Source organism: Pseudophryne corroboree, chromosome 3, assembly GCF_028390025.1.
Source record: "Pseudophryne corroboree isolate aPseCor3 chromosome 3, aPseCor3.hap2, whole genome shotgun sequence".
NCBI classification, from domain to species: Eukaryota; Metazoa; Chordata; class Amphibia; order Anura; family Myobatrachidae; genus Pseudophryne; species Pseudophryne corroboree.
This window is the reverse complement of record NC_086446.1, coordinates 607267761-607287264: the sequence shown is the minus strand read 5'-3', so window position 1 is coordinate 607287264 and position 19504 is coordinate 607267761. Positions and strand designations below refer to the sequence as shown.

Here is a 19504-nt window from a genome sequence, read left to right as displayed (position 1 = left end):
ATAGCGAACCTGGAAGAGGGGGACTTTATGGTATCCTTGGACATCAAGGATGCGTATCTCCACGTTCCAATTTACCCCTCACACCAGGGGTACCTCAGGTTCGTTGTACAAAACTGTCACTATCAGTTTCAGACGCTGCCGTTCGGATTGTCCACGGCACCTCGGATCTTTACAAAGGTAATGGCCGAGATGATGATTCTTCTTCGAAGAAAAGGCGTATTAATTATCCCATACTTGGACGATCTCCTAATAAGGGCGAGGTCCAGAGAACAGCTAGAGATGGGATTAGCACTGTCTCAAGAAGTGCTAAAACAGCACGGGTGGATTCTGAATATTCCAAAATCCCAGTTAATGCCGACAACTCGTCTGCTGTTCCTAGGGATGATTCTGGACACGGTTCAGAAAAAGGTTTTTCTCCCGGAGGAAAAAGCCAAGGAGTTATCCGAGCTTGTCAGGAACCTCCTAAAACCAGGAAAGGTGTCTGTACATCAATGCACAAGAGTCCTGGGAAAAATGGTGGCTTCTTACGAAGCAATTCCATTCGGCAGATTCCACGCAAGAATTTTCCAAAGGGATCTGTTGAACAAATGGTCAGGGTCGCATCTTCAGATGCACCTGCGGATAACCCTGTCTCCAAGGACAAGGGTGTCTCTTCTGTGGTGGTTGCAGAGTGCTCATCTATTGGAGGGCCGCAGATTCGGCATACAGGATTGGATCCTGGTGACCACGGACGCCAGCCTGAGAGGCTGGGGAGCAGTCACACAAGGAAGAAACTTCCAGGGAGTATGGACGAGCCTGGAAACGTCTCTTCACATAAACATTCTGGAACTAAGAGCAATATACAATGCTCTAAGCCAGGCAGAACCTCTGCTTCAGGGAAAACCGGTGTTGATCCAGTCGGACAACATCACGGCAGTCGCCCATGTGAACAGACAGGGCGGCACAAGAAGCAGGAGTGCAATGGCAGAAGCTGCAAGGATTCTTCGCTGGGCAGAGAATCATGTGATAGCACTGTCAGCAGTGTTCATCCCGGGAGTGGACAACTGGGAAGCAGACTTCCTCAGCAGACACGATCTTCACCCGGGAGAGTGGGGACTTCATCCAGAAGTCTTCCACATGCTGGTAACCCGTTGGGAAAGACCAATGGTGGACATGATGGCGTCTCGCCTCAACAAAAAACTGGACAGGTATTGCGCCAGGTCAAGAGATCCGCAGGCAATAGCTGTGGACGCGCTGGTAACGCCTTGGGTGTACCAGTCGGTGTATGTGTTTCCTCCTCTGCCTCTCATACCAAAAGTATTGAGAATTATACGGCAAAGAGGCGTAAGAACGATACTAGTGGTTCCGGATTGGCCAAGAAGGACTTGGTACCCGGAACTTCAAGAGATGATCACGGAAGATCCGTGGCCTCTACCTCTAAGGAGGGACTTGCTTCAGCAGGGTCCCTGTCTGTTTCAAGACTTACCGCGGCTGCGTTTGACGGCATGGCGGTTGAACGCCGGATCCTAAAGGAAAAAGGCATGCCGGAAGAAGTCATTCCTACTTTGATTAAAGCAAGGAAGGAAGTAACCGTGCAACATTATCACCGAATTTGGCGAAAATATGTTGCGTGGTGCGAAGATCGGAGTGCTCCGACGGAGGAATTTCAACTGGGTCGATTCCTACATTTCCTGCAATCAGGATTGTCAATGGGTCTCAAATTGGGATCTATTAAGGTTCAAATTTCGGCCCTGTCGATTTTCTTTCAAAAAGAATTGGCTTCAGTCCCTGAAGTCCAGACCTTTGTTAAGGGAGTGCTGCATATACAGCCTCCTGTGGTGCCTCCAGTGGCACCGTGGGATCTCAATGTGGTTTTGGATTTCCTAAAATCTCATTGGTTTGAACCACTAAAAAAGGTGGATTTTAAATATCTCATGGAAAGTGACCATGCTTCTAGCCCTGGCTTCTGCCAGGAGAGTGTCAGAATTGGCAGCTTTATCTTACAAAAGCCCATATCTGATTTTCCATTCGGACAGGGCAGAACTGCGGACTCGTCCGCATTTTCTCCCTAAGGTGGTGTCAGCATTTCATCTGAACCAGCCTATTGTAGTGCCTGCGGCTACAAGTGACTTGGAGGACTCCAAGTTACTGGACGTTGTCAGAGCATTAAAAATATATATTGCAAGGACAGCTGGAGTCAGAAAATCTGACTCGTTGTTTATATTGTATGCACCCAACAAGATGGGTGCCCCGGCGTCTAAGCAGACGATTGCTCGTTGGATCTGTAGCACAATCCAACTTGCACATTCTGTGGCAGGCCTGCCACAGCCTAAATCTGTAAAGGCCCACTCCACAAGGAAGGTGGGCTCATCTTGGGCGGCTGCCCGAGGGGTCTCGGCATTACAACTTTGCCGAGCAGCTACGTGGTCAGGGGAGAACACGTTTGTAAAATTTTACAAATTTGATACTCTGGCTAAGGAGGACCTGGAGTTCTCTCATTCGGTGCTGCAGAGTCATCCGCACTCTCCCGCCCGTTTGGGAGCTTTGGTATAATCCCCATGGTCCTTTCAGGAACCCCAGCATCAACTAGGACGATAGAGAAAATAAGATTTTACTTACCGATAAATCTATTTCTCGGAGTCCGTAGTGGATGCTGGGCGCCCATCCCAAGTGCGGATTATCTGCATAAATTGTACATAGTTATTGTTAACTAATTCGGGTTATTGTTGAAGGAAGCCATCTTTCAGAGGCTCCGCTGTTATCATACTGTTAACTGGGTTTAGATCACAAGTTGTACGGTGTGATTGGTGTGGCTGGTATGAGTCTTACCCGGGATTCAAAATCCTCCCTTATTGTGTACGCTCGTCCGGGCACAGTACCTAACTGGAGTCTGGATGAGGGTCATAGGGGGAGGAGCCAGTGCACACCACCTGATCGGAAAAAGCTTTACTTTTTGTGCCCTGTCTCCTGCGGAGCCGCTATTCCCCATGGTCCTTTCAGGAACCCCAGCATCCACTACGGACTCCGAGAAATAGATTTATCGGTAAGTAAAATCTTATTTTCCAATTTTATCCTTGAGGGCATATCATTCATTCTCAAAAATAATTATTTTAATTTTGATGGCTTTCTACAAACAGTCGGTACCTCCATGGGCACCAGGTTCGCGCCCAGCTATGCCAATTTATTCATGTCCAGATGGGAGGATTCCCATGTGTGGACTGGTCATGGCTGGGGCGCGAGCCTGGTGCGGTGGTGGCGGTACATAGACGACATTATTTTCATCTACCCTACATGATTTTTGTCAATATCTGAACAATAACAATCTAATTTATCATTTGAGAGTAGTCGAGTATCTGTCCACTTCTTGGATTTAAACATCGAAATATTGGAAGGAGTTCTTACTACTAGCAATTATAAAAACCAACAGATTGTAACACATATATACCCCTGGATAGTAACCATCTGCCCATCTGGCTAGAAAATGTACCCAGGGGCCAATTGCTTAGACTACGTAGGAATTGTTCTAATAATGTTCAATATAAAGAACAAGCTTCTATCATGGTCAAAAGTTTTGCTGATAAGGGGTATGAGGCAGCAAAACTGTTTGTAATATCAGAAGAAGTGGGTAGGATAGATAGACGTACATTATTAAAGAGCAAAGATAAGACAGTTAAAAACACTACCAATTTTCAAGTATCCTTTCATACACAATTTAACAAACCACATAAAAGGATTGAAGGTATTATTAGGAAGAATTGGAATATTCTTCTGAATGATGAGATCCTAAAGAAAGTATTACCTGAGAAACCGAAATTTACCTATAGCAGGGCACCCAATATTAAAAACAATCTTGTATGTAGTGCACTACATATGGATGGCAAGCGTTTTCTTCCCAGGAATAAAGGCTTCTATCGATGTGGGGATTGCAAAATGTGCAACGCCTGTCCAAGTCGAGAGTCCAAAGTGACCAATTTTTGCTGGGAAAAGAAAACTATTAAAATTGATGAATTCATTACATGCCATACAGACTGTCATATATGGTATAATATGCAAATGCAATTTGCTGTATATAGGGAAAACAAAACGTCAGGTGAAAATACGATGGGCCGAACACGTTCGGAACATTTACAAATGGAAATATAAATCACCCTTTCTCGTTGCATTTTAAAGAAAAACCTGATATGTCTGCAAAAGAGATAAAAAGTTTCTGTGCAATTAAATGGATAAATAATTGGCGAACAAGGGACAGAGACAATAGGTTGGCAAAGGCAGAAATGAGAAATATCTATGAATTTAATAGCCTGAAACCTTATGGTCTCAATCATGATTTCGAAATCAGGTGGTTTTTGTGATTTATTTTCATTTTATTAGCACTGTTCTATTATGTTTTGTTTATCTATGTAGATATTCTTTGCCAATACCTCTTATAGCTTGTCATATTATGGGGACCATCTTGGAAAAGGGCTAAGGATAATTTTACATATAAATCATTACTTAGTATATATTTCTTATTTAAAATCCTATTCAAAATCAAGGTCAATATAAGTATATTATGTGAGGGTGTTTTTTTGAAGGCTATACCATCTCATGAAATCAGTAATGTTCTATACCTTAAAATCCCGATAGCCATCTTTTTTATGGGCAAAATTTAGCCCATAGTTGTTAAGAATATGCCTGCTCCAACCAGTTTTAAATCATATGCATGTCCGATTGCACAATACTGGACATGCTATATAGAAAAAGGTTAGGATTAATGTGTGGTATGTGACTACATTTAACGGGTCCCTTTGGTAACGAGATACGCCGCAGTATGGGGAACTCTAGACATGTGACTCCGCACTGTTGTTTATCAGGAAGGGTTTCCATGGTGATGGAGACGTGGACATTGAGTGTGACGCACGCTAGATTGGAGGAAGTAGCGTGTGTCACATGACCGTGATTCTGGGAGTTCCTGTTGGTTACCATGACGGCGCAATATGCCGCCGGGCTGCGGGCGGATGACATGTGACCTTGTGTCATCATTAATCCGGATATGTTACCATAGTGATTAGACGCAAGAGTATAGTTGTTACGGAGTTTAAACACCAAGTTGGCGCCAATTATGTAAATTAACCCTTAAACGGATTACTTTTCATTGGTACATACAAATGTCTGTCAAGCTATGTTTCCATTCATTGGCTAATTGGTCAGAAATACACCAGTTCCCTGCTATTTAAGGGAGGTCAATTTAGGAACTGTTTCATTCAGCTGACCTTATGTGAGAGGCTGCACGCCAGTGGTATGTTCTAATTTGTGTTTTTCATAGGAATTTTTTTATAGGAATTGTATGTATATGGGAAAATTTCTTATTGATGTTTTTTTTTTTATTATAGTTAAATACACTGTCTAATCTTGATAAAGACGCCGCCGAGCGTTGATACAGTGTTACATTGATGTTTTTAAACCAGCATATCCATTGAGGGGAGCATGTGACATTGTTATATCCGGATTTTACTTTGTCAGCTGAAGTCCATCTCTGTTTCCCAAATTTGGTATGACTGGTCGTCTGCTTGTATTATTTTAAAATAAAAGGGGTTTGGTTTGCCCTAATTGGTTTCCCTTTTTAACTCCACATATGTTCACATGAGCAATATTCATCTGCATCATATGGTTTAAGAAGAAAAATCCCAATATCTTCATTAAAGAAACCTTTGTGTTTTCTACCATATTCATAAAAGTAAGTATACATGTAAGAATTCGTTGGCAAGTCCTCGTCGTATCACTTTGGTGACCCCATAAGAAGGTGGACGTTTGAACTCTTCTGGGATTTTTCCATTACTTCATTTCTTCCCCTACACAGTGGAAAGAACTTTTTTGCATATGCAGTATTACACTGTCATGTTTAATTTTTTGTTTCATGTAAACCCCGATATCGGTGTGAGGACAACTGAAGTGAAGGGACATTTGGAGCGCAAAGAGTGAGATCGTACCTTTTTCTTTGTTACCTATTTTCCTATAGGTTGGTGACCTATTTGGTATTGTCTATTTGCTGCCCGTTTGCAGCGCCTTAGGAGGGTCTCTTTTTATTCTACTGCTGACAAGCAGACACTGGCGAGATGGCTTTGAATGACAATGTTGGAAGCATATTCTCAAGCTGATCTCCCTGTTCTGGTTTATGTCTCTGCTCACTCTACTCGTAAGGTAGGTCTGTCATGGGCAGCACGACATGGTGCTTCTGCAGAACAGATTTGTAAGGCAGCCACATGGTCTTCCATTAACACATTAGACATTATGCTTTTGATACCTTTTGCCTCTCAGGACGCTTAATTTGGGCGAAGGATTTTCCTGTCCAATCAGGAGCGTACCCACCACTAAATTGCTCAATAACATTGGGATGTCCTCCTGTGGATAACCTTTGGACCCTGCCGGAGAAATATACGTTAATAACTGTATTTCTTCTAAGTCCTCAGGGATCCCACCCTGACACACCTGATTTGAGGATCCTTTCAATCACAAACCTCTTTCTTCTTGTACGGAAGAGTGCATGTGTGTGCTTCTCGCCTGATTAGGGCTCTCAATGATGCGCCTGCCTTGAGCTTTGGAAAAACTGATTTGCCTGAGCCAGGATGCGGGAATATATACGGACGGGCCCGTTGCATGTTGGCAGGCCGAAAGCTTTGACCAATTGGTGCTAATCCGCTGTCGCGTCATCATATCCCAATGTTATCATGTGGACTTAGGAGAAATACCGTTATCAACGGTAAGTTCTTACCATAAGGTATAGTTTATTAGGTTATATTATACTAAACTACCAATCGCTCAAATAAGGTTGCACTAACCCCTAACTGTGCGCCTGCTTACAGTCTATGGGCAATGGGCTTAGTTCTGTTAATACTGTTCAAAACTAGATCATAGCCCAGGTTTCATAGGCTTAATGATTAATGTCCCATCACCAATCTTGCTCTGGCTGTCTGACAAGGGGCAAGCTTTATCTGCATCATGGAAATCCTGTTAATGTGTATGTATTCCAGGCTGTCATTGGTTACTTGCATAAAGCCAGCATCACGACAGATGTGGCTCCAAACAGTGAGCTGCACTGACATGGCTAATAAGTGTCGCTGTTCTGACCTGCATGTAGGCAGGGTTGGGGGGAAAAAAATAAAAATGATGGAGGGAGAGAGATATGGGGGGGGGGGGGGGGGGGGGAGATGGATGTGTGTGTGTGTATATATATATATATGTGTGTGTGTATATGTGTGTGTGTGTGTGTGTATATGTATATATAATATATATATATATATATTTCTCTGACGTCCTAGTGGATGCTGGGAACTCCGTAAGGACCATGGGGAATAGCGGCTCCGCAGGAGACTGGGCACAACTAAAGAAAGCTTTAGGACTACCTGGTGTGCACTGGCTCCTCCCTCTATGACCCTCCTCCAGACCTCAGTTGGAATCTTGTGCCCGGCTGAGCTGGATGCACACTAGGGGCTCTCCTGAGCTCCTAGAAAAGAAAGTATATTTTAGGTTTTTTATTTTCAGTGAGATCTGCTGGCAACAGACTCACTGCTACGAGGGACTAAGGGGAGAAGAAGCGAACCTACCTGCTTGCAGCTAGCTTGGGCTTCTTAGGCTACTGGACACCATTAGCTCCAGAGGGATCAAACACAGGGCCCGACCTCGATCGTCCGGTCCCGGAGCCGCGCCGCCGTCCCCCTTACAGAGCCAGAAGCATGAAGATGGTCCTGAAAATCGGCGGCAGAAGACTTCGGTCTTCAACAAGGTAGCGCACAGCACTGCAGCTGTGCGCCATTGCTCCTCATGCACACCTCACACTCCGGTCACTGATGGGTGCAGGGCGCTGGGGGGGGGAGGGGGGGGGCGGCGGCGCCCTGAGCAGCAATATTAACACCTTGGCCGGCAAAATAATCACAATATATAGTCCCAGAGGCTATATATGTGAAAAATACCCCTGCCAGGATCAATAAAAAAGCGGGAGAAAGTCAGCCGAAAAAGGGGCGGGGCTATCTCCCTCAGCACACTGGCGCCATTTTCTCTTCACAGTGCAGCTGGAAGACAGCTCCCCAGGCTCTCCCCTGTAGTTTTCAAGCTCAAAGGGTTAAAAAGAGAGGGGGGGGGCACTAAATTTAGGCGCAAATCTGTGTATTATAGCAGCTATAAGGGAAAAATCACTGTGGGTATTGTGAATCCCTGCGTTATATAGCGCTCTGGTGTGTGCTGGCATACTCTCTCTCTGTCTCCCCAAAGGACTTTGTGGGGTCCTGTCCTCAGTCAGAGCATTCCCTGTGTGTATGCGGTGGGTCGGTACGGCTGTGTCGACATGGTTGATGAGGAGGTTTATGTGGAGGCGGAGCAGATGCCGATAAATGTGATGTCGCCCCCTGTGGGGCCTACACCAGAGTGGATGGATAGGTGGAAGGTATAAACCGACAGTGTCAACTCCTTACATAAAAGGCTGGATGACGTAACAGCTGTGGGACAGCCGGCTTCTCAGCCCGCGCCTGCCCAGGCGTCTCAAAGGCCATCAGGGGCTCAAACGCCCGCTACCTCAGATGGTAGACACAGATGTCGACACGGAGTCTGACTCCAGTGTCGACGAGGTTGAGACATATACACAATCCACTAGGAACATCCGTTGCATGATCTCGGCAATGAAAAATGTTACACATTTCTGACATTAACCCAGGTACCACAAAAAAAGGGGTTTTATGTTTGGGGAGAAAAAGCAGACAGTGTTTTGTTCCCCCATCAGATGAGTGAATGAAGTGTGTGAAGAAGCGTGGGTTCCCCCGATAAACTGGTAATTTCTAAAAAGTTACTGATGGCGTACCCTTTCCCGCCAGAGGATAGGTCACGTTGGGAGATATCCCCTAGGGTGGATAAGGCGCTCACACGTTTGTCAAAAAAGGTGGCACTGCCGTCTTAGAATATGGCCACTTTGAAGGAGCCTGCTGATAAAAAGCAGGAGGCTATCCTGAAGTCTGTATATACACACTCAGGTACTATACTGAGACCTGCAATTGCCTCAGCATGGATAGTGCTGCTGCAGCGTGGTCTATTACCCTGTCAGGACAGGGATACTATTTGCTAACCATAGAGCATATTAAAGATGTCGTCTTATATATGAGGGATGCACAGAGGGATATTTGCCGGCTGGCATCCAGAATTAATGCAATGTCCATTCTGCCAGGAGGGTATTAGGGACCTGGCAGTGGACAGGCGATGCTGACTTTAGAAGGCACATGAAGATTCTGCCTTATAAGGGTGAGGAATTGTTTGGGGATGGTCTCTGGGACCTCGTATCCACAGCAACAGCTGGGAAGGAAATAAATTTACCTCAAGTTTCCTCACAGCCTAAGAAAGCACCGTATTATAAGGTACAGTCCTTTCGGCTTCAGAAAAGCAAGCGGGTTAAAGGCGCTTCCTTTCTGCACAGACACAAGGGAAGAGGGGAAAAGCTGCACCAGACAGCCAGTTCCCAGGATCAAAAATCTTCCCCCGCTTCCTCTGAGTCCACCGCATGACGCTGGGGCTCCACAGGTGGAGCCAGGTGCGGTGGGGGCGCGTCTCGGGTACTTCAGAGACCAGTGGGCTCGCTCACAGGTGGATCCCTGGGTTCTGCAAGTAGTATCACAGGGATACAAGCTGGAGTTTGCCTGCTGCCCTCGAGGAGAGGTAGTACTGGCGGCAATTCACAAGCTGTACTTCCAGCAGGTGATAATCACGGTACCCCTCCTTCAACAAGGCCGGGGTTACTATTCCACAATGTTTGTGGTACCGAAACCAGACGGTTCGGTGAGACCCATTCTAAAATTGAAATCCTTGAACACTTATATACGAAGGTTCAAGTTCAAAATGGAATCGCTCAGGGCGGTTATTGCAAGCCTGGACGAAGGGGATTACATGGTATCACTGGACATCAAGGATGCTTACCTGCATGTCCCCATTTACCCTCCTCACCAGGAGTACCTCAAAATTGTGGTACAGGACTGTCATTACCAATTCCAGACGTTGCCGTTGGTCTGTCCCCGGCACCGAGGGTATTTACCAAGGTAATGGCCGAAATGATGATACTCCTTCGAAAAAAGGGAGTTTTAATTATCCCGTACTTGGACGATCTCCTTATAAAGGCAAGGTCCAGGGAGCAGTTGTTCGTCGGAGTAGCACTATCTCGGGAAGTGTTACAACAGCACGGCTGGATTCTGAATAGTCCAAAGTCGCAGCTGGTTCCTACGACGCGTCTACTGTTCCTGGGTATGGTTCTGGACACAGAACAGGAAAAAGGGTTTCTCCCGGAGGAGAAGGCCAAGGAGTTGTCATCTCTAGTCAGAGACCTCCTAATACAAATACAGGTGTCGGTGCATCAATGCACGCGAGTCCTGGGAAAGATGGTAGCTTCTTACGAAGAAATTCCATTCGGTAGGTTCCATGCAAGGATCTTCCAGTGGGATCTGTTGGACAAGTGGTCCGGGTCGCATCTTCACATGCATCGGCTGATAACCCTGTCTCCAAGGGCCAGGGTGTCGCTGTTGTGGTGGCTGCAGAGTGCTCATCTTCTAGAGGGCCGCAGATTCGGCATACAGGACTGGGTCCTGGTGACCGCAGATGCCAGCCTTCGAGGCTGGGGGGCAGTCACACAGGGAAGAAACTTCCAAGGACTATGGTCGAGTCAGGAGACTTCCCTACACATAAATATTCTGGGACTAAGGGCCATTCACAATGCCCTAAGTCAGGCTAGACCCTGCTTCAACACCAGCCGGTGCTGATCCAGTCAGACAACATCACGGCGGCCGCCCATGTAAACCAGCAGGGCGGCACAAGAAGCAGGATGGTGAAGGCAGAAGCCACAAGGATTTTCCGATGGGCGGAAAATCATGTGTTAGCACTGTCAGCAGTGTTCATTCCCGGAGTGGACAACTGGGAAGCAGACTATCTCAGCAGGCACGACCTCCACCCGGGAGAGTGGGGACTTCATCCAGTAGTCTTCAAAATGATTGTACACCATTGGGATAGGCCACAGGTGGACATGATGGCGTCCCGCCTTAACAAAAAGCTAAAAAGATATTGCGCCAGATCAAGGGACCCTCAGGCGATAGCTGTGGACGCTCTGGTAACACCGTGGGTGTACCGGTCGGTGTATGTGTTCCTTCCTTTTCCTTTCATACCAAAGGTATTGAGAATACTAAGAAGGAGAGGAGTTCAAGAACTATACTAGTGGTTCCGGATTGGCCAAGAAGAGCTTGGTACCCAGAACTTCAAGAAATGATCTCAGGACCCATGGCCTCTGCCGCTCAGACAAGACCTGCTGCAGCAGGGGCCCTGCCTGTTCCAAGACTTACCACGGCTGTGTTTGAAGGCATGGCGGTTGAACACCGGATACTAAAGGAAAAAGGCATTCCGGAGGAAGTCATTCCTACGCTGATTAAGGCTAGGAAAGATGTGATCGCAAAATATTATCACCGCATATGGCAAAAATATGTTGCTTGGTGTGAGGCCAGGAAGGCCCCAACGGAGGAATTTCAACTGGGTCGATTTCTGCACTTCCTACAGTCAGGAGTGACTACGGGCCTAAAATTGGGTTACGTTAAGGTCCAGATTTCGGTTCTGTACATTTTCTTCCAAAAAGAACTGGCTTCACTGCCTGAAGTTCAGACTTTTGTTAAGGGAGTGCTGCATATTCAGCCCCCGTTTGTGCCTCTAGTGGCACCGTGGGATCTCAACGTGGTGTTGGATTTCCTGAAGTCGCATTGGGTTAAGCCACTTAAATCCGTAGAGCTAAAATACCTCACGTGGAAAGTGGTCATGCGGTTGGCCTTGGCGTCGGCCAGGCGTGTATCAGAATTGGCGGTTTTGTCATGCAAAAGCCCTTATCTGATTTTCATATGGATAGGGCGGAATTGAGGACTCGTTCCCAATTCCTTCCTAAGGTGGTATAAGCTTTTCATGTGAACCAACCTATTGTGGTGCCTGCGGCTACGTGGGACTTGGAGGACTCCAAGTTACTGGGCGTAGTCAGGGCCCTGAAAATATATTTTTCCAGGACGGCTGGAGTCGGGAAAACTGACTCGCTATTTATCCTGTATGCACCCAACAAGCTGGGTGCTCCTGCTTCTAAGCAGACTATTGCTCGCTGGATCTGTAGCACGATTCAACTTGCACATTCTGCGGCTGGACTGCCGCACCCTAAATCTGTAAAAGCCCATTTCACGAGGAAAGTGGGCTCTTCTTGGGCGGCTGCCCGAGGGGTCTCGGCTTTACAACTTTGCCGAGCTGTTACTTGGTCGGGTTCAAACATTTTTGCAAAAGTCTACAAGTTTGATACCCTGGCTGAGGAGGACCTTGAGTTTGCTCATTCGGTGCTGCAGAGTCATCCGCACTCTCCCGCCCGTTTGGGAGCTTTGGTATAATCCCCATGGTCCTTACGGAGTTCCCAGCATCCACTAGGACGTCAGAGAAAATAAGATTTTACTCACCGGTAAATCTATTTCTCGTAGTCCGTAGTGGATGCTGGGCGCCCGTCCCAAGTGCGGATTGTCTGCAATACTTGTATATAGTTATTGCCTAACTAAAGGGTTATTGTTATGAGCCATCTGTTAGTGAGGCTCAGATATATTTCATACTGTTAACTGGGTATAATATCACGAGTTATACGGTGTGATTGGTGTGGCTGGTATGAGTCTTACCCGGGATTCCAAATCCTTTCCTTATTGTGTCAGCTCTTCCGGGCACAGTATCCTAACTGAGGTCTGGAGGAGGGTCATAGAGGGAGGAGCCAGTGCACACCAGGTAATCCTAAAGCTTTCTTTAGTTGTGCCCAGTCTCCTGCGGAGCCGCTATTCCCCATGGTCCTTACGGAGTTCCCAGCATCCACTACGGACTACGAGAAATAGATTTACCGTTGAGTAAAATCTTATTTTATATATATCTATATCTATGTCTATATCTATTTTTTTTTTTTTTTTTTTTAAAGCCTTTTATGTTTTAAACCTTTTTTTTTGTTTATATGCATTAATGTTCTAATGAGAGAAAAAAATTGAATCGGGCATTAGAAACCTTAATTACAATGTTTTAATGCTTTCTAACATTAATGCTATTAGGCTTTGATTTAGTTTACATATATTTTAATAAAACCACTTTTTTTTTTTTAAAGCTTATTCCTATTACATCTGAATATACAAAGATTAAACGTATTAATGCATAAAAGGTACACTCGTATATGAAACAAAAAAATAAGAACAATTTAATGTTGAGCATTAGTTTTATGATTTAGTAATACAAAATTTGGTTTAAACCAGCCAACCCTGCATGGAGATAAAACTAGATAAATTCTTTGTACATGTCCAATGTGTTGCGCTATGGTCAACTGGAATTCTTGTTCTTCACAGATAAATTTAAAGGTGGCCAAATAGGGATAAATCAGTCGAAGAGTTGCTTGGATCCAAAGGAATTGCTGGAATTGCTTCAATCCCGTGATCATGAAAGGTAGGCAAAGAATTGAGCCCGTGGTCTTGAATCAAAAAATAGTGATTGTGATAATGCTCTCCCACTGGTGATTCTTTTCACTGAAGTATGACCTCTATTTCTTATATTGATAAACACCATGTAAAAATGTCGCTCCACGTTTGAAATTATAAAGGTTGTTCAGTAAGCAAGATAAGATACGTTTGCAGTATTTTATCCTTCTAATTTCTTTCCAGACAAGAGCATGTAGACCACTCACTACAATGATATTGGTCTTTATACTGTATGCATAAGTTGACTACATTATACTCAGTGAGAGGTCTTGTTACATTATTGAACCAACCTCGTTTGTATCTTTTATAGAAAGATGTACAAAAATATTAAACACTTACACAATGGGGGGTGTTCAATTGTTTGAAAAGTCAGTTGGGAGTCTGTTTTTTCCTAATAGACATGAAAAAACAGACACCCAACCAACTTTCCAAACAATTGAATTCCACCCAGTGAGTTGAGACTGGTTTGGATAGTGTTTAAGATGAACAGATTTTTATAGTATTCATGGTATCTAAAAAGGAATGGGATAGTAAAACTAAAAAAATAAATAAACCTGATCTCCACGTCTTTATAACTGGGGATTTCCAAATTACTTGAGCAAGTTTACTGTTTTGTAGTCATATTGAGCTTTTCTAAACTGATAATACAGAACATGTAAAGGATATATATTATACACCTATTTTGCTCAGCATCAAAACCTGTTCTTTGTGGCCAAATTATGGAATGTGACCAGGAAATGCAAGCTTTTAACCTCTAAATTGGATGAATATAGTAAGAAACTGGCAATAGCTTATGACCACCTAATTTTAACTGAATCAACCGACGCCAGACAGGTATATGTGGATGCTAAGGGGTATATTCAATAAGTCTGATGCGTTCCGACATGCATTTGTCGGAATGGATCAGACCAGCCCTATTCAGTGAGCGCCCAAATCTGACTGTCTGATTTGAGCCAAATCCGACTGTCTGATTTGGCCATTCCAGGTGTCCCGATCACAGGGAGCTGCTGGAGGGAGCCGCACTCAGCAGTGTAGCGATCTGCCGTCCGCAGAGCGGTGCTGGTACAGAGGGGCCTGGCCGGGGGGACACCTGTCAGAGAGGAGAGGGTCTTCCACCGAACGTGGCTCCAGCTGCCCCTGCCAGTAAGCACGCGCTCTCTCGCCCCGCTCCCCCGTCTGATCCCCTCAATCCGACTTTCTCTAGCATCCGTAAAGGGATATTGGGGAATCAGTACGATGGGGTATAGACAGGGTCCAAAGGAGCCAGTGCACTTTACATTTCTGCAGCTGGGTTGCTGGCTCCTCCCCTCTATGCCTCCTCCCACAGGCAGTTTAGAAAAGTGTCCTCAGGAGATGATGCACACTCTGGTGCCCCAGAGTTTTCTTCAGTTTCTTAAATCTTTTTTTATTTTCGGCATGCTGTTTGGGCAACCGCATACCTGCGCCGTGGGAGTTGGGGGGGGGGGGGGGGGGTTACCAGTCTCTTCAGGTGCCCCGCTGCAGGACCACCGAGAGGTTGTTGTACAGCGGGGCACGGCGCCTTTGCGGTCACAAACTCAGCACGCCGCACACCCCTAACATTGCCTGAAGGTGACGACAGTGGTGAGTACTAACCGGGGGCCCCGCTAGGGGGTCCCCCGGTTTCTTGGTACGGCATGTGGGACCCTACTGGGGGGAACCCGTTATAGCCCCCCTGTGTACACTGGCAGTGGAAACTAACACTTCTGTGATGGTTTTTACACTTGTATGGAGGCTTTACCAGTATAAATATCTATGAAGCTCTGTTGCCATTACAGGGGGCATAGCTTCCTCAGAGCAGGACCAGCTGCGTTTTGGTGCCTTCTTCTGCTTACAGCTGCAGCAGCAGGCATATACAGCTCCTCCAGACACTTGGGGGAAACAGGATAACTGGTACAGCGGGACGCTGCTGGCTGTATAGACTTGTAAACCGTTTGGACTTTAGTACATATTATTTATATTTTTTTGTGGCATTTTTCTTTTTCTTTTTTTCGACTTTACAAAGATTACAGCATTTGTTCTTTCAATTGAACCTTGCACTTCAGAATTTAAGCTCAAACCAGGAGCGTGCCCCAATCACTGATTGACTTTTAAACCGAATTTATACCTGTTGGGAAAGAAAGTATCTCAGCATCTTAGAATAAACAACCTTAAGTATATTACCTGCTTTTTCATTATTGATTTTAGTTTCACTTTATAACCGTATCATTCACCACTACAAATAGGGTTTGAGCGCTGGTTCCCTGTGGATTTATCCACATCTGTATACTTACCATTTAAGGGGGGGGTGGGACACCCCTCATTACCAGCAGCACACCCCGCCACACCCGATTAACACCTCAGTGCGCAGAGAACCCATTTCTGTATAGAAAAATAGACTACACTGAAGTTTATCTACTCAGTGGCTGGTATATCACAAAGACCGATCATACTCAGATTCAAGAGGGCCTCTTGGGGGGGATAAGTCCCTGGTCACTACGGTGACTATCCTAAAATATTCAAGACACTGCATGCATCCTGTGTGACTCAAGGAGATAGGCAATATTAATGCTAGGACCACTGCTATGGCAGTGTCGGTGCGCATAGCTTTGTGGTTGAATCAGTGGATAGCAGATGCAGAGTCCAAGTGCAGTGTAGTCTCTTCCTTTTTCAGGGGATTGGCTCTTTGGGGTTGAATTGGACACGTAGATTTCTAAAGTTACTGCGGGGAAATCCACGTTTCAACCTTCTGGGGCCCCGCCGGCTACACGTCCCACCCGGGGCCGTCTGCCCAGTCCTTTCGGTCTAACAGATTTAGATCTAGGGCCAGAGGTGCCTCCAATGCGGTTAGAGGTGCCAGAGGTAAGACCAGAAAACCTGAGAACCTGCGGTTGCTGGAACAGAGCCCCAGCTTCCACTAAGGCCTCAGCATGACTGTGCCCACCCACTCTGATGGGATCTCTAGGTGGGAGCTCTGCTGCGCCACTTCAGCCGCATCTGGGAAAGCTCCTGCCAGGATTCCTGGGTAAAGGACCTCATTTATCAGGGCTACAAGCAGGAGTTCGACAGCGCTCCTCCCCAACGATTTTTCAAATCAGGCTTACCAGCTTTGGAGGATACACATGTTACACTGTAACAGGCCATCCTAATGTTGGCCCAGTCCCAAGTCATTGTTCCAGTTCCACCACAATAGGGAAGGGTTACTACTCCAACCTGTTTGTGGTACTGAAACCGGATGGTTCGGTAAGGCCCATTCTGAATCTAAAATCCTTGAACCGTTACGTAAAGGTGTTCAAGATGGAATGCTTGCAAGCAGTGATTGCGGGTCTGGAAGAACAGGAGGTCATGGTATTGTTGGATATAAAGGACACCTATCTCTATATCCCGATTTGGCTGCCTCACCAGGCTTGCCTACGGTTTGCTCTGCTGAACAATCGCTACCAGTTCCAGGCGCTACCTTTCGGCCTGTCCACAGCTCCTTGAGTTTTCACAAAGGTGATGGCTGAGATGATGATCCAACTCCATGTCCAGGGGGTCAATATTGTCCCTTATCTGGACGATCTCTTGACAAAAGCGAGATCCAGGGAGCTTTTATTGCTCCATATAGATAGCACTATTCACCTTATGTCACACCATGGGTGGATCCTCAATTTACAGAAGTCTCATCTGGAGCCAACCTCAGCGGCTCCTGTTCCTGGGAATGTTACTGGATACTGTAGCTCAAAGTGTTCCTCCCAGAGGACAAACCGAGAACACTCCAGGAGATGGTCCGAATGGTTCTGCGGCCTACTCTAATATCCATCCATCTTTGTATAAGATTGTTGGGGAAAATGATAGCCTCATACGAGGCGAAACCAGTATGGAAGGTTCTATGCCATAACATTTCAATTGGGTCTCATGAGAAAGTAGTCCGGCACACATCTTCACATGCACCGGATACTACGGCTGTCACCTCAAGCCAGAATTTCCCTTCTTTGGTGGCTACTGTCCTCAAACCTCCTGGAAGGTCAAAGTTTTGGGATTCAGGATTGGATCCTCCTCGTGACAGATGCGAGTCTGAGAGGATGGGGAGCTGTCACCCAAGGGGCTCAGTTCCAGGGCAGGTGGTCATCCCACAAAGCCCTACTTCAAGTCAACATTCTGGAACTTTGGGTGATTTACAATGCTCTGCTTCAGGCCTCTCCTCAAGGATCACGCGATCCAGGTTCAGTCAGACAACGTCACGGCGGTGGCTTACATAAATCGACATGGAGGGACAAAAAGTAGGGCCTGCATGCGAGAAGTGTCAAGGATACTCCTCTGGGCAGAAAGAAATGCAAGAGCAATGTCCGCAATCTTCATTCCGGGTGTTGACAACTGGGAAGCGGACTTCCTCATTCCGACCAATTCAATAAGTTGGAAACTGCCGTCTTTCAGACTATTAAATATACACCTAAGTGGGAATGATAGGTTGTGTACGGAGCGTGCCCAATTAATTCGTGATGCTCATCGTAATAAATACTTTCGTGGATGTAATCGTGTAGGTTGTCAGCTAACCTAGTTTGCTCATATTTCACTCATCGCCTATTCTACAACTTAAGTCTGATTCCAACACATCTATTACTGACTCCTCAGAAATCAGCTAGGTTTCGACAATATTGCAAACAACTCTACTTGGCCTGTATAGAGCCTCCCGCTTTGGGAATGACCTTTTTGAAAGAAACCAGCCTACTGACTAACGAGGAAGAGAGCTGCTTTGGTAGCGCCAATAGCTGAAATAGAACTACGATCTATAATGGTCTCTGGCTAAGGGCAAATCTCCTGGACCAGATAGTTTTGTGGCTGAATATTATCGGATACTCGACTCGCCTAATGCCCCACCTCCTTGCTCTGTTTAATTCTATGATATCTGGTAAGGCTCTGCCATCCAGTTTCACTGAGGCCAGGGATCATATTCCCTAAGCCTGGGAAAGACTGCACATAAGTGCAATCATACAGACCCATATCTCTCTCAAACTAAGCTCTGAAAATATTCACTAAATTACAAGTGTAACACCTCCAATGCAAACTTCCCAGACTCTCTTTACACGGCACATAAATGGATTTGTTAAAGGTCGCATTTCTATACACACCATTCGTATGTTAGTGGCCGCCATGTTGCAAACTAAACCAGAGTAAAAATAAGGAAAAACATTGTCAGTTGCTATGCTGACAAGGCTTTTGATCTTGCTATATAACCTTACAGTTGACCCTTTGATACGCTCCTTTGCTCAAACTAATCTTTGGAAAGGATTATCACTAGACCACAGGTTCTCAAACTCTGTCCTCATTACCCCACACAGTGCATGTTTTGCAGGTCTCCTCACAGAATCACAAGTGAAATAAATAACTCCACCTGTGGACCTTTTTTAAAATGTGTCTGTGAGTAATTAATACACCTGTGCACCTGCTGGGTTACCTGCAAAACATGCACTGTGTGGGGTCCTGAGGACCGAGTTTGAGAACCACTGCACTAGACGATCAAACAGTCAAAGTATCTGCATTTGCTGTCTAACATTCTATATGTTGGTGAACCTAGGACTGCTCTCCCCTTATGTGAAAATCATTAAGTATTTTCTGTAATATCAGGATTTTTAATTAACTTAAGAGGCATTGGCACTATTTACAGAGGCTAGACAGGGTGGGGGACAAGGTTTCCCTTCTGCTGGGCACAAGGTTGTTTGACCTATCAAGGGCTACGAATTCCTGCTAATATAGATAACCTGTATTCAGAATTTTTCTAACTCGGTTAGACAGATGCTAAATTATTTTGATAAGTGGACAGATTTCCCACTTTCTTATATAGGGATATGCCACCTATACAAGATTTGTTTTCCAAGGCTTCTTTACTGACTTCTTTCTTACAAAACGATATTAAGGTCATTAATGGGGCACTCACCAAATTTATTTTGGCTGGGAAAATGACCTAGGACTTCGCTACTAAAACTATAACAACCCTGGTCGCTGGGTGAAATTAATTTACCATGTGCCCAAGA

At 45.6% G+C, this 19504-nt stretch overlaps 1 protein-coding gene across 1 annotated transcript in view; it reads left to right on the top strand.

Annotated features, from left to right (window-relative positions):
* HELLS (helicase, lymphoid specific) overlaps positions 1 to 19504 on the top strand; it is a 270907-nt gene that overhangs the window by 182371 nt on the left and 69032 nt on the right. The window contains exon 20 of the mRNA XM_063961560.1: positions 13365 to 13461. Within this exon, the coding sequence (XP_063817630.1) occupies positions 13365 to 13461 (97 nt within the window). The remainder of the gene's footprint in view (positions 1 to 13364; positions 13462 to 19504) is intronic.